This window comes from Neodiprion fabricii, chromosome 6 (assembly GCF_021155785.1).
Source record: "Neodiprion fabricii isolate iyNeoFabr1 chromosome 6, iyNeoFabr1.1, whole genome shotgun sequence".
Taxonomy (NCBI): Eukaryota; Metazoa; Arthropoda; class Insecta; order Hymenoptera; family Diprionidae; genus Neodiprion; species Neodiprion fabricii.
This window is the reverse complement of record NC_060244.1, coordinates 24,198,634-24,214,270: the sequence shown is the minus strand read 5'-3', so window position 1 is coordinate 24,214,270 and position 15,637 is coordinate 24,198,634. Positions and strand designations below refer to the sequence as shown.

The 15,637-nt window shown below is 46.7% G+C and overlaps 1 protein-coding gene across 3 annotated transcripts in view; it reads right to left on the bottom strand.

The window, feature by feature from the left end:
* LOC124184721 (myocardin-related transcription factor A-like) overlaps positions 1–15,637 on the bottom strand; it is a 168,716-nt gene that overhangs the window by 9,739 nt on the left and 143,340 nt on the right. For all 3 annotated transcript variants that reach the window (XM_046574752.1, XM_046574753.1, XM_046574754.1), the window contains one exon: positions 1,755–1,820. In XM_046574752.1, the coding sequence (XP_046430708.1) occupies positions 1,755–1,820 (66 nt within the window). The remainder of the gene's footprint in view (positions 1–1,754; positions 1,821–15,637) is intronic.

Sequence of the window (15,637 nt, the reverse complement as noted above, 5' to 3'; positions counted from 1 at the left end):
AAGGAGAAAGAAGTAAGGAAAGAAAAGAAAGTGAGAGAAAAAAATTGAAAAAAATGAAAATAAAAAAAAAAAAAAAAAAAAATGAAGAACGTTATAAAATTTTGCAGAAAAAGTCAAACGGCGAGAGAATTTCTATCCATGCAGCTTATATCAGGCGCTGTATTTCCATCAGCCTGGAGGATTATATATATCAGGTGCTATAAACACGCGAGGACAGTAACAAGAATAATATTTCAGCGCGTGACCCAAATAATTACGCCATGCCGTGTCCAGACGTTGCCCCCTTGCTAAAGGTGTTTACGATTATAATCTTTTGAATTAAATCCTGTTGCAGACGCGGCGATGCTGCCTCCAGCCGCCCGTTGCAATAATGCACTGCACTTGAAGTTTTGCACGACGAGTTAAATCGCGTCACGCCTATCAGGCAACTTATAATTTTATATCACTCGCGACACTTTTCCTTTGCTATACATGTACCGTAATATCGTACCTCGAGACGATGATATTTTCATATTTTATTTTACCAATTACAGAATTCCGAGAAACATTTTCACCCCGTAGAGTTTTTGCAAACTTTACATAATTTTCCACGTCAGAGATCAAATGCCTCGTATAGTAAGTGTCTGGCTAATTGAAAAGAAATATATAAGTCGGCTTTTGGAAGATTCTTCTGAATTACCACCCTTTTTTTCATTATTCTCTTTTCTCCGACTGTGCAGGATCGAGACGGAATTACGATGGCGAATGGTTTTGATTTTTCTTTTGGTGCTTTTCACCCTTCGACATGGGCTTGAAGAATTTCGTTCTAGCAACGCAGATATGAGGCGATGGTACGCATCCAACTATTATCTACTCGAGAACGCGAGCTCAAGTGGCAATTGAATAACGTTAAATATAAGTATACGCGAAATTATGAACGAAACGTACGTGTTGATATACGAGTCTATCTAATTTTAGCCGTTACTAGATTATTTTAACTGCAGTATTATACAAAAATAGAGAGTTACAGAAATACTTCGCGTTAGATAATTGAAGGAATGAAACGAAATTGGAATGCGACGACCTTGTCGACGATCAAAGATCCGAGAGAAAAATGACAATAAACTGGTGCAGTGTTTGAAGAAAAACATGATTTGTAATCGGCAGTTAATTAACAGGCCACACGTGGCTGATAATTGACGTTTCGTTCAACGCATGTCCCAGTTATTCAGGTTTATATGCTCGCTCAGCGAGTTATTGGCAATCAAGCTGCAATTAAGTGGTAAATGGATCGATGGAGTGGACCTAAGCGACGTGGCATGAAAAACGGCGAAACAAACAACCGGGGACAAAGAATATCGAGAGTGAAAAAACGCGCTTCTTCTTTCATCGAGCGATTACGTAGCGTCGATAGGGTGACAGAATTTACCAGCCTGTTCAAAAACGTTGACGCAGTCCGGGATGTGAGATACGAGTGTAAATCAGCGGCTATAAGCGGCTCGGCTGAAATTTGTAATAAACTCTGAATGCGAATATCATATTATGGCGATATCGCGGAGATCAAAAAAATTTCACCGTTATATCAGACGAGTTACGATCGGTTATCGCAAAAATAACTCTCTTTATTGCGGCACGGCTGAACCGTGAGACAACTCGCGAGGCGTATAAAAGTCAGAGTGCGACTCTGCGCAGTCTGTCGAGTGAACGCAATTAAAGATTTACGTGTTAGAATGAAAGAGCAAATTTACAAATGAGATAAATCGTGGTGTACTTACGTGGCATGATACCCTGGGCGACCAGCTGGTTTATGGGCCGCCTCAGCATCAGTTTCACCTTCAACGCTGCAACAGAAGAAACAAGAACATATAATTTTATATTCATCCACGCGTGATTTCAACGCAACTGATAACCGGCGAGGTGATAAATTTCATCGGCACGCGCTGATTACGTATGAATTAAAAATTAATTTCTGCAAATTTTAGCTAATCTATAAATTTTTCTGTTTTTTTTTTCTCTCTCAGCCGGATATTTTGTTTATTCTTGACGAATGACCGACAGCCGCGGAATCCCACACGTTCTATATAAAAACGACAGATCAAAGCTGGCCTCACTTAGACTCGGGGCTTTGCTTAAGATGTGGTATTTTCTTTCCGCGTACCGAATAAACCAGTCCATATGGCGGGCTTGTACGCTCTTAAGGAAAAGGAGGACTAAGAGGGAATCTAGAAGAGTTTTCGGGGTTCAAGGAACGAACGAACAAATGCTGGCTTCGGACGATATAAAACGGCGTCTCCAACCAACAGCTGTTTCTTCGCATTTTCCTTGTTCTTTTTTCATTCGATATTTTTTCTGTTCGTGCTTTTACTACTTCGGAAATTCCATTTATATAAACGCGCAGTGGCCGCCCGTTACATCTTCTCGAGGTGAGAAGTTCCATGAGGTTTTAACAAGACGGAACTTGGAACACGTGAAATACACCACCATTACACGCCGATATATTTATTTATGTATTTTTCAACGCACGAAACACATGGCAGAACAAACATCCAAGTGACTGACGTCGAGATGCCCAGAGTTACTCAGAGATGATTATTATATATACGGTCCAAAGAAATACAGAAACGTAAAGATGATTTTTTCCTATAAACACAAAATCCTACCTGTCAAATTCAGGCGCAGTCACTGTCTGCGGAAAGAACAGTTTTCCGGTGATAATAAAGAAAAAGAAATTTGCTGACAGAAAAAAATGGAACGACCGACTGCTGGACGATTCGATTGATCCGGACGTGTGAAAAGGATTTAAATACAGGGACCATTACCTACCCGAATAAGCAATAGGATAAAGAAGATAAAAGAGCATCGCGGAAATACCGACAATCCTGCATTTCGCTTCCCCACTTTTTCCTCTCTTTCTTCTCAGTGAAGTTTCCGTTCTTTTAAACTCGCAGCACGGTCGCGGCCTCCGGGGGAGCGCCTCGACGTCTTTGCGTCTCGACGTCGTCTCTCCCCGGTCCGGCGACCGGTTGATAACTATACAATAAATTAACACACAAAGGAGCGGGAGTTATAAATACACGCAGCGCGGCATACGCTCTGGGGATGGTGGATGGATGGCGGGAGGGAGGGGGGGGGATTGCATAAATTGAATGCAAAAATAAGACCAATTCAATCACACAATCTGAATTGAAAGTGGGAACGACGCACGGACGAAATACCCGAGGACGTCCGTCTCTCTTGCTCACTGCGTTTCTCCCTTCTTCCCTCTCCGTTCTCGACGGCGACGTCGGCGTCGCGGTGCGTCGAGTCCCCGACCCCGTCGGCCACGTGTTATCGCGTGTCATGTCGCGTTGCTGCACCCCGCACGGCACGCCCGCAACCGACAAAGCGGAATTGCCGAGCGCGTGCTGAGCTACCGCGGCGGATTAACGAGTGTGCACCCCCGCACCCTTCGAGCTTTCGCCTTGCGGCCGAGGAATAAGAGAACCGGATTTTTCTTAGGGCAACCAATGCCGGCTGAACGCGAGGGCGAAAACCGCCGCTGGAATTCGGTTGTTTTTATTATTTGTATAAGGGCCTGTTTTTACCCCGAGCTGCTCTCTCTCTCTCTCTCTCTCTCGATCGCTGCGGGTTTCTGGGCCACGATGTATTCCCTCCGGCTTTTTTATTCACCAAGGGTTAACGAACATCGGGATCAGAAGCGAAGCATCGATCGTGCGGCTTTTTCCCCCTAGCGCAGTTTCTACATCGCTCACAATCGGCGATCAAAAACTGGACGATTCTAACTCCACGAATTAGAATCATTTCATCTCTTTGAGCTTTCGATATTATTTCAGCTTCAAAGGCTATCGGGCGATAAAATTAATGGATGTGTATAAAAATTTGGTGAATCAACGATGTTCACGTTCGACGAAAATTTTTTTGATTGATATACTTGAGTGAGATATTTTTTTTTTTTCCTGCAGATCCACACCATAAACGCGAGACTATTGAATGCCAAGATTATGGTGAAATGATTATACGTATATGTCGCGGGTAAGTTTAATCAAATGAACCCCGGTTACGCAGTGGTTTACTTTATCAATCCTCGATTCCACGTATACGTTCTTATAATCTGACCAAATCCTTCAGCGGATTGACGAGTAACGTAAATATTTTAAATACGCACGCTGAAGTATAATAATAAATGTGTGCTTTTCGGTAAAACCTCGACTTCTCAAGTTCATCCACAATGAATCGAGAAATTGGAGTCTCGCAATTCACACAAAAACGTTACAGAAGTTATATCGATGCTCCGTGATTCAGATTTAATTTCGAAAGCACGAAAGTTCTAGAATCAAAATTTTCGGTGGATGATGTTCTTAGTAGTTGATAAAATATGAATTTATGCAATTCTTTACGAGCTTGCACGTATCATGATTTGATTAGGTATACGTAATGCAGAAACCTGCCCCTGATCGCTCTATAAGGAGGGTTCGTACAAGGGTAGGATCAAAATGGAGGCAACAAGGTGGTATTTTACCGAGAAAAAAGTGACACTATGATTACAATATTTGCATACATTTTATAGAGCGATTGCTAGATATTACTTGACAAATAAATTTTACTCTGATCAGGTGATTTCTCACGATTACTAAGATTTCTTCTGATATCTTGAGATTACAAAGAGATTACTGTAATCACAAACTATTTCTCATGACTACCCATGATTTTTAACACAGAATTTTATTACAAACACAACCGATTTCGGTGCGATTTCGGAGATTACGAAGTCACGTCGAATGATATTGACATCACGATTACTCGAGTGGAAGACCCCTCGGGGATCAAAATTCGCGGGTGTGAAAAGTCCGGTGGTGTAAAATACGAGGGGAATGTTCGAAAGCAGAAGGATGAGAGAAACTCCGGGTGTATAAAAGAAGAAGGAGGGAACGACTCGGTGGTCCAGGAAAGACAGATGCTAACGACCAGAGCGGCACGAGCGATCCGGAGACACGCTGCAGGAGCAAGCGGCCAGCCTCGCCGATCCGGCCGTTGCAGCATATCTCGGAGTTTCCGAGGTAGTTTCACGACGATTCCGCCGAGGTTCGAGAACGCGGCTGTGGCATGGCGGCCAAGGCTCAAACAACACTCCTCCGAGAGACGCACGTGTGCATGCTTAACCGATGTACCGGGTGAATCTCAAGAACGGCTAACGATCCACGTGAATACCGCGTGTGTCTCAACCGGAAGTTGACCGATACCGGGGACAGAAATTCATTCGTTCTCTTAGTGTCAACGTATATTTTATTCTATTATCAATTATCCGAATCGTTTTCAATCCTTGAAATGTCAAAAGTTCGCTGAATTATAATGTATCATGCCCAGGATCAACTGAGCGAGGCTTATGTGTCTAAATTAGTTTTTATCGGTCCTGCGAGTCGTGTGTAGAAAGGTAAAAATCTTATTTAAAATAAAGATGAAAAAAAAAAAAAAATAAATAACGGGTTTAAAAAAACGTTCATACGTGTAAAGAGAGTGACTATAAATTGGCGCAAATTTAGCCAAGACTTTTACTGTATTATACGGTAGAGTTTTAATTGGCTCGGCGACAGGCTGGTTGCTGCAATGAAAAATGAATATAAACTGCTTGCAAGATATTCCCGTTGATACACGGTAAAAATCTTTTATTTCCGTGTCACGGCTGCAAACGTGTGCCTTGCGTTATCAAATGAAGCAAGAACCGGAAAAGAATAAAATAAGAATGAAAGAAAAAACGCATCTCGATAATACCTGCCGTTAAAAAGAATCACACCGCAAGCTCTGCGCGGGGTGACGCCTTAAGAAAACAAATGACCAGCGCTGGTTTTTTTAATTGCCCGGTAGCGTTGTGTTTATCCGTCGAGTGTACGATAAGCTTGGAATTTACGTACAAGAAGATGCCGCAGTAGCACGGGCTTTAGTTGGTCCGACCGTTGGGCGCGGCGCGTTTAGATAAATCGCAATGTACTTGTTCATTTTTTGTATTTATCTCACCTCTCGCTTGTTCGTTATCTAAACACTGGTCGATTAATTTTTCACAATGAGAAATGCAAATTTCCTTGTACGGAGGCGATAATCGAATTTTTACTTCCAATTCCGGATTTCCGACAATCGATAAATCGGAATCGAACGCCCGGTAGGTGGATCGCGGTACCTTCTCAGGAGGTCCGACCCTCGACGCACACCCTTCAACTCCCTCCCCCCCCCCCCCTCCTTCTAGTATCGCACGTGAGCGTTTAATTCTTCCGAATACGAGGAGGTCGGCACCAGCAGCATCTTCGACGCGCGGGCAAATGGTACATGCGATAAAGCGCCGGCAACGTACAGCAGCAATATCGCCACAAGCAGACTTCGCCATAGAATGCAAATACAATGGCGGCATTCCCAAGGGAAAGGCGAGGAGGGGCGAATATCCCGCGTCGAAGATTCCTCGAACGAATACGAATGAGGCGGAGACATGCGCCGGGGAATGCGAAAGAAAGACTGATGATAATTACGCGCCTAATTAGAAATTTCTCAAATTTCTCAACTCGGAGCCGGACTCGCGAGCAGCTTCTTTCTATTATACACACCGCACCCCACGTAAGGCCCGCCGTAACCCGGGTGCCGAGACGCGGCTGAACCGCATGCCTGCAACTGCAACGCGGGGGAGAAGATGAAGTTACTATATCATTAGCTGGAATCTTAACCTACCGGCGTCAACGGCGGCCGAGTTTTTACGAATCAAGCCACGCAGCGCCAGCGGACGCTGCATAGTCGTATACCTACGTAAGTCAGCCGGGATTTGTTGCCTCGGTTTGGGTGTGTATTTCAAAAGGTGTCGATTGATTTTTGGATTTTTTTTTTTTCTGAAACATGCACAGATATTTCACTCTTAAGAACAGCCGGGCTTACCAGTGTCACAAGGTACAAAAATTGAGTCGTTCGCTCAACAGCTTGAGCATCGTCAACGACGACTCGAGTATATTTCTGTCGCGTTAGAAGTTGACAAGAAAAATATTGTACATCCCGCTTTGGGTAAAGTGTGTTTTCTAATTTCACAATTGGGAGGATATTTCTACGAGGCTTATGACCATTGAAACTTTTTCACAATTCTCGTATAGTGGGACATTTATAGTTGGTTGATCTCCTTCTTTTTCAAACTCTTAGGTATACACGTTTCCTCCATTCCACTGCGTAGACGCAGACTTCGGACTGTCGGGCTATCGATTCGTCAAGATTAGTTAGAACCGAAAGTCTGTTGGTGCGTTACGGTGGAATTAGATCAACAAACCAGCAAGTTTCCAGACTTCGCGATCGGTCGGTTGACGATACGATAACGCGTTGATGATACCACGATTAGTCTGTTATCTTTGATGATCGACGGTATTTTTGTGACGGGTATTTTCTCCATTCCGTATATCGAAACCCCGACCTACTAAACGGAAAGACAGAGAGGAATGGTGTTTATTTTGTTTTGCGTTGGATGGCGAACCGGGAGACAGAAGGATAGAGAGAGAGAAAGAGAGAGAGAGAGAGCGAAAGAGAGGAAAAGGCTGCCAGTGAGACGGATAATTTAAACTGCAGAGATATGTGGGTCTATTTTGAACTCGGTTGCATACATCCGCGGTTAGGGATTCCTGTAATCAGCTCGGCCCATTGATCGTGCGAACAGTTGCGATACATACGTACATCGCACAGCGTTTACGACGATCAAAGTTTCGCCCAGCCTGCTACCAATGAAAGATAACGGAGAGTGCCTGAGATAGGAGAGAGGAGAGGGGGGAAAGAGAGAATTAACGACGAATGAAAATGGAAGTAGCATAGTGCAGAGACGGTGTGTTTCTTGGGCACATACACAGGGATCGACGAGCGGGGGCGAGCCAATAATACGTAGCTTTGGGTATAAATAAAGCCTGCCTCTGCCCGGAGACCGTCCCTTGTCCTCTCTGCGCTTCTCTTCGCCTCTTCGCCTCTTCGGTGAAGACGACCTCTTCGTCTCTTCCATCTCGTTCGTTCGTTCGCCCGTGTTCTATGACTCCCTCCTCGTCCAACTCGCATTATCCCGTTGCGCTATCCGCCGCTTCTATCTTTCCACTAACTCGGTGACATTTTTCAAACGTTAAAATAGACCGGCGTGCCACAAACGCCACTAACGTTGAAGCTAGCGGTAGCTAACGCGCATCGCCTACGCGGGTTTGAACTACCGATATCGCTGGCATCAAAAGTATTTCGAGAATCCGCGAAAACTGGGTGAATTATACCGTTCTGACGGTAAAATCCCATTTCGTTGGCCGACGTCCCTGATGACTAGGAGGCACGGTTTCGATTCCCATGGGGTGGGTTCGGCTGCAGGAACACAGAGGCCACTGGGCGGCTCTTCGATCGGTGGCAGCCGATTCATTAAAATGCAGAACGCGTGATTCCGCTAAGTAACACAGGGGGCGGCATTGTCGGAAAGTTGATTTCTTAATTAACGCATCGGACATTAAGGAGATCTTCACGAACAGCAGCAGTAACAACAACAACAACAACAACAAAAACAAAAACAAAAACAACAAGAATGGCGTGACAGCATCGGTTCTCAGAAGACTTACCGATCGATCTCTTTACGACAATCGATGTAACACCGGGATACACGCGAGCGTTATTGAGAATGACTGTTGAAAATTTATAATTCATGCTCGCGCAAGGATAATGCGTTGTGAGGTTGCAGGAAAAGATTTTAGATTGAGACGGAGCGTTATATACATTGTATATTGGCGCGTAGTCGTCAGCCCCACGTTGCGTGAGCTCGATAATAAATCGGATCCCCGTTAGAGACCGATCTAATTATCGTCTCCGCGTCGGCGGCTAGGCCGCATTAACACGACGGCTTCACGCCGCACTGCAGCGAGCATCGATAAAATTTCAAATTTTACAGCGGCATCGGTTACGATTGAGGGTGCAGGGGAGGGGCGGGTCCGCGTGACACGGGACGGGTCTAATAATACTTACGAATTCTGACCGGATGTCTGCAGTTTTTGGGGCGAAACGCTCTCGTCCATTAATTATTTATAATTTATGATCAACGTCCGCGCGATCGCCTCGCGGGGCGCGGAAACGTTTACGATCCGATCTTGGACTCGTCGTCGCTGCGCGTTGCCCAATTATTGCTTGTCGATATATCGGAGCCTCCCGGAGTCGGGACGATGCGAGATGCACGCATTCATCTCTCTAATCCGATGATGTGGCTCGGAAATGGTTTCCTAATCTCTGAGTGACAAAATCGTAGTTTCAATCTCAACTTTCGATTGCGCAAGCTCCGAGGTGAGCGTGCGACGGTGCGACGAGGAAGCTCGTACACGTTTGCTTGCGGCACATACGGCGCATCCGTAGGACCTCTGCATCACGCGGTGCGGACACGCGGATCACCTCCTCGTTGGCCGCGGTGTCCATGGAGCGAGTTTCGAGCCGGTCATCACTTTTCTATTGTGCCCAAAGCCCGATGTGTAAACGCGTTACGTCGCGTTACGTGTGTACGCACCGCGTGTGATACCGCGATTTCACATGACACCCACTGACCCACAAACAGCTTCAATAGCGCCAGATTGTGATTTATTAAGGGTAGGCTGTCGCTGATCAAGCTGTTATTTTATTTTTTTATTTTTTTTATCCGTAATATTTATTCATTCTCCGCATACGTGCGGTATTCGTGTACGCCTTGTGTCCCTGCGCGATATCCCAACGTCTGCTGAGCCGGGTTCACGACCCGGGCATTACCCAGCCATAGGTGTGAATATGGGCGAGATTCGTACAGATGGCACACGCATCGTGATTTCGTGAGAGTCAGATTTTTGTGGGGGGAAATTGATCTCGGATCGATTATTGCGCAGCAATAAACCGAAAAACCGATCGGTTGTAAAAAATCGCACAAAAGTTTAATTTTCTAATTAAGCGGCTTTGTAAAACGAGTAACAACGTTAATCTTTGGCTTGGACGAGACGATTTTTCGACCTCTTTTATGGGCGGATAAATACATGCCAGGTGAATACGTGGAAGAATGGATCGGCGTAAATAAGAATCATGAATAACCGTATAGAGGCGCGTGACAATGACGCAATTCGTAAACTATACGGAATCAATAGTTGACGAGCTCGCGGTGCAGACGATTAATTCTCGCAAAGTAATTTTGAGTTGCGCATTTCCCGCCATTGTTTTGCGAGAACAGTAGGAAAGGAATTTGATGAGCCTGGCTTATACCGGGCTATCGTTTAGTGCGTCGATGGCGCGTCGATACGCATACGAAGCGATTGTCTGACGCTCGACGCCCGACGCCCGGCGTCGCGTGGTTGTAAGCATGTGTACTCGACTCGATTCAATTTCTTCGCTCCTCCCAATGCCACGCCTTCTAATTCGCAGCTACCATCGGCATGCGGGCGCGCTGACTTTCGCCCGATCAATTTTATTCTCAAGTCCAGCCGTTCTCTTTGCTGCATGGTCCGGAAGGAACGGAAAAAAACGACAACTCTGTTCGTCGGAATTAATTTAACCGATGGTCTCGGCGCTGCACGAAAATTCAACGAACGAAAGTACCGAATCAGAGTGATTGAGTTCACACGCAACACCCGGTACGTTGATGCAAGGAGTAAAGGACGCGTGCGGCTTGAATTCCGGCAGGTTACGGAGGTCGAGTATTCAATTTTCTCTCCTGAAATCAAGTTTCACGTACATTTATCCCCTGCGGCTTGAATTCACGTGCGACCAGCTCCGAGGCTCTTGCCGTGACGTCGGTATTTTTGGGATATTTGTTTTCCCCGTATAACCATCTTTGGCTTCAAAGACAAGGAATAATATTAATACCGTGTGTACCGCTACGAATTGCTTGTTTTCTACGATAAAAATAATCAACGCTCAAGATATACCGAAGGGTGCGCAATGCTTATGTTACATATGCCAACCGATCCATTAGCGAAAAGCGAAAAATGGATTTATCAACCGCTACGACACGTGGAACTTCTAAGTGTGCTTTAAACGCCCGCCAGAGAACTCCTCGCGTTGTTTATTGGTTTAGTTGGAATAGAGTGGCTCGGTTTCACCTAGAATCAAACACAATAATACAGAGATAGCGTGCTCTTGGAAGTATTCGCCGATCGGAATGGATAGAAATGTGAATTCCCGGTAAGCAGATTATAACAAGTCTTGTATAACAAGTCTTACTGGACGGAGGAAGTTGCGGCGTCTCGTATTTGGGTCGACTGGATGCTGGGTAGAAGTACCACCTTACACCACACGCACGCATCGTCGAGCGTAATAAAGGCAGCGGAGCATCATGGGGTGAAGAAGTTTCCACGAAGCGCAAGCGAGACGTCGAGAATATTTTCGCCTGTCCAATCGACGGACAAGGTCCATCCCTCGCGATTATTATTACCGACGCAGAATTACCGCACTTACGAGGTGCAGGAAACCACTTCGCGGTAAGTGCATCAGAGGCCGAAGAGGGTATATTACGGATTCTGCAGCGTCGTCCCTGCGGACGTTGCGGACGCGGAATCGGGTGATTAATGTACCGCCAACGATTTGCGTAACGTGTAAAACGCATGAAAATCCGGGCTGATTTATTTCCCCAAATAAATGGCTCTTCGGTGTTGTTAACCCCGTTTTTAGAGAGGGAGAGAGAAATAGAGAGAAGGGGAAATATCTGTCGCGCGCGAAGCCTTCGGTGCATGGATGAGGAGGAGGAGGAGGAGGAGGAGGAGGAGGTACCTCGGCGAGAAGGGATATAGAGATTAAAAATACTACCAACGAAATAAACGCCCGGGTGAAAAACATGCTCGTAATATATATAAGTACGCCGCAAACGACAGTCTAAATCCGAAATAATTTAAGGGTATATACTCGTGCGAAGTGAAATTTTTCTCAGTAGCTCGATATTCTCTGCACTCGGGCTAAAAATGTATCCTGCGCGCGATTTCGATTCCGAGTATTAAAATAAACCACACGGAATAATCGTCGTGTACACGGTATTTGACGTTGAATCGCTAAAAATAGGGATATATTCGCGCTGATTGTAGGAAAACGAAAAATTAACACCATACAACATGTAAAATTAAATAGATTCCGCATGTTATTTTGAAGTGGCATTCAGTGGAATTATATTGCCGCTACAGCTGCAAAATTACAATATATACATATAACGTGATAATATGAACAGTGGCCAAAAGACAAAACCCGTTGAAAGATATGCGAGGTTTGAAAATGTCACTTGTTATTGTACAAATGATCGTAATGAACGAGCGCACGGATCCGCGTGTTATTGAGAGGGAGTTGAAAGCGCGTAGGGAAAATTTTGTAGGTCCAAGATACGAGTGGGTGGGCAGTTGGTGTGTCTGGGCAATTTCGCGCCGAACGATATCCCACTTGGATCTGAATCACGACGCGCATTGCGAGTAAATAATTAATGCCCCGCGTCAGCTGCGCAGTCAGCGAGTCAAGAAGAACGGTTTATTGGATTGGAATTTTTTAGGTTAAAGAACAAACATCTCAGCGATATCTGGTTAGGAAAATTATGCAAGCCTAGAGAAGACGGATGAACGTTCCAATATCGCGCGTCTTTCCGAAACATACATCGTTACGAAACGGCCTCTTGCCCACTGTAACAACACCGCAACGTTGATACTTGTAGGTAACGTTGCGTCGGCAAACTCGAATGAATGAATCGGTACCTCGATTTTTCGTATCTTTCAAGCGAACGAACGAAGGAACGAATCCCACCGACGCACATGCACACGGTGTGAATGAATGCACGTAAATAAATCAATGAAACACCCTTTCCAAATATCCCTCCCAAACGCAATATCGCGCGCATGTCACAAAACTCCCACGATCTCGCGTATAATTTTCTTAGTCCGGTTGGCCGCTCTCTTCTTTCCCCCCCTCTTCTTCTCGAGGTGAAACCGTTTCCTGTGTCGCAAGCGGCATCTCTCGTACCTGAAGGGCCCCTCGCTCGCTCGATCTCCGTCGCTCCCAGAGGGCCCGTCCTTGTCGTCCGATAGTAATGTACACGTACACGTAAGCCTGCGTGTGCGCGTGTGCGTGCACGTGTATGTACATTTATATATATATGTGCGCAAGCGTAGGCGGCGCACGTGGGTTTGACAGCTAAGCCTACGGAACTGGTTACACCCACAAGAAACCAGAGAGTCCGGTAAATCGGTAGCTGCTGCATGCGAGAGCCGCGCTGCGGCGCGGACCCTTTACGAAGAGACTGCGGTTTTAAATTTTCGATGATATTTGGCCCCCGGTTGAATCGCGAGGTGTATTGATGGAGGGCCTGTTCCCGGGTTTCGTAACAGCGGACGCGCTCCATAAATCGGATCGATTAGTCGATGAGGAAGCATCCGAGCTGCAGGGTTTAATCTCGGCTGTCGAACGAACACGCACAGGATCTCCTGGGCGGAAGATTCGAGTAGAAGTCTTACTCCGTTTGGAGTAGTATCAAGGCGGTAGGGTGGAACGGAAGCTTGCAAGTTTTTCTCGGGATGAAACGAAGTACGGTAGGGAGAAATCGTAGGTACCCTGGAAAGTTGGGCAGGTTGTAGGTACCGTTACAGTTCCAAGTAGACTCGTCGCAGGCTGAGAGCCAGATGTAAGCCAATGGAAGACACGAGGGGAGAAACTGTTGCGAAAAGAAAATGGCGATTGTGACAAATGGCGGCGTTAATGCCCGTCGTACGTATATAAGTTGGCAGGGAACGTGAGTTTTGCCGGCTAGGTGTGGATGTGCCAACCGACGCACAAACACAACGGAGCGTCGCGTCGCTACCTTGCGTCTCGACGAGCGTTGCAGGGTTCATAAAATATACCATAATACCGATTTCGTCATCGAAGTCTGCGGGGTAACGTCGAGGCACCGAGTCAGGTATGCGGCGCATTAAACACACAGTTGCGTTAAGAGAGAACGTGTACCTCCAGCGCGTGTACGCACGGTGGGTATGTAGGTGCATCGGTGAGATACGGTATACAACAAGTTTCCAAAACCGTCGATTCCCGATGTGCGATTATTATGCGACCGGTCTATTTCTAGAACCGGCGAGGCACTGCTGAGACACACTAATTATTTTTTATTCGTTAGCCGGAGCTACCACTCTCCGCCATTGCTGAAGGAGTCGGCTGGTTGGTTGGAAACAATTGACATTCAACGCGCATTCGATAGGGGGGGCTTGCAGCGGCACGCACCTGTGCACTGCCACCATATACGATGCGAAGTTATGGCGTTTTTCCGCGCCGATCGTATCTCACCGTATATACCGGCGAAACCAACTCCATTTCTGGATAACCATCCACGGCGCAGTTTCAAACTGTATAACCCGAGTCGTTGCATGCCGCGCTGCAAGGCAGGTCTGCGTATAATACGCTATTCAAAAGTACAATTAATTGTCGGGAAAATCGCCGGGGGAGGCATCGCGCGGCAAAAAACCACGATGGCTCGACCGCGGTTATTAGACACGCTCGGCCGACCGAATCCCGCCTCTCCTCGTCTCCGGACTTGCTTCATACATACATGTACGTACAGTACGTATACATATACCTACGCTTCAGCACGGGGTGGTTTATGTCTACGCCAACCACTGCGCAGCGCTGCGCTAGACGGCGATATGGCATTGCAGCTATCTTGTCCCTGTCGTCCTTCTTACGTTACGCTCTTGTTGCTCTCCCCTTTTCTCCTCCTCCTCCGCCTCTTGTTCTTCTTCTTCTCCTTCTTCTTCTTCTTCTTGTTATGCGTTGTTAGGTTAACCGTGTGCGACGCGTGTCACCGACGCCCACGGACGAGACCCACCGTAGCCTGACCAGACCAAAGCAGATGTCGGTTGAGCTGGAGGGAGCAGAGGGCGCAACGAATCCAGGAAGTGCGTTGTTGTCCCAACCTCCTTCCGGAAAGATGCGAATTCGGTTTGAGGGTGGGTGACGAGGGGCAAGTTCGTTCTATCGGTCACGGAGTGTCGAGGATCGGTTGGTCTCGAATGGTTCCGAGATGCCTTCCTCGATTCGTGAGCGAGATGAACGGACGACGGTTCTTCTGCTCGCGATCGGTTGTAACGTGTGCAGCCTTGTCGCGCGTCTTTGACACCGACGCGACGTCGAATTCGAATTGGACATGAGGAGGCTGGCTCGGCCGCAGGCCTTGTCGTCTATGATAACGCGTGGGCTCGCCCACGAACGCCCTTCATTCATTCCCTCACTGGTTCATTCATAAATTCAACGTTCTCTCTTCAGGCCCAGACCGAACGAATACCTACGCGGAGTCACGCGTGTCCGATGTAGGTACGCGCCGCTTAGCTAGTCACCGTTTCACGACCCGACCATGCATGGACCGTATCCACACCGTGCACGAGAGCGAAGAGTCGGTGGGTACGTCTGTCACTTTCACGCAGGGAGACTGTACCTGCGACGGAGAACCGCGCCGACTTATGTCCACGGAATGAATAATCAATGGGAACACGGTGCACGGTGTGGTCCTAGGGCCTAGCCGCGATCGGGAGACAATGCGACTACGGCCTACACAAATATTTCAGGTGTTTCGAGATTGAGAATGTGAGGATTTGCATCGAACAACCGCGGATGGATTATAATTTGTATTAATTACGGGTGATTACGGTTTGCCGAGCTCCACGGGTGGGAG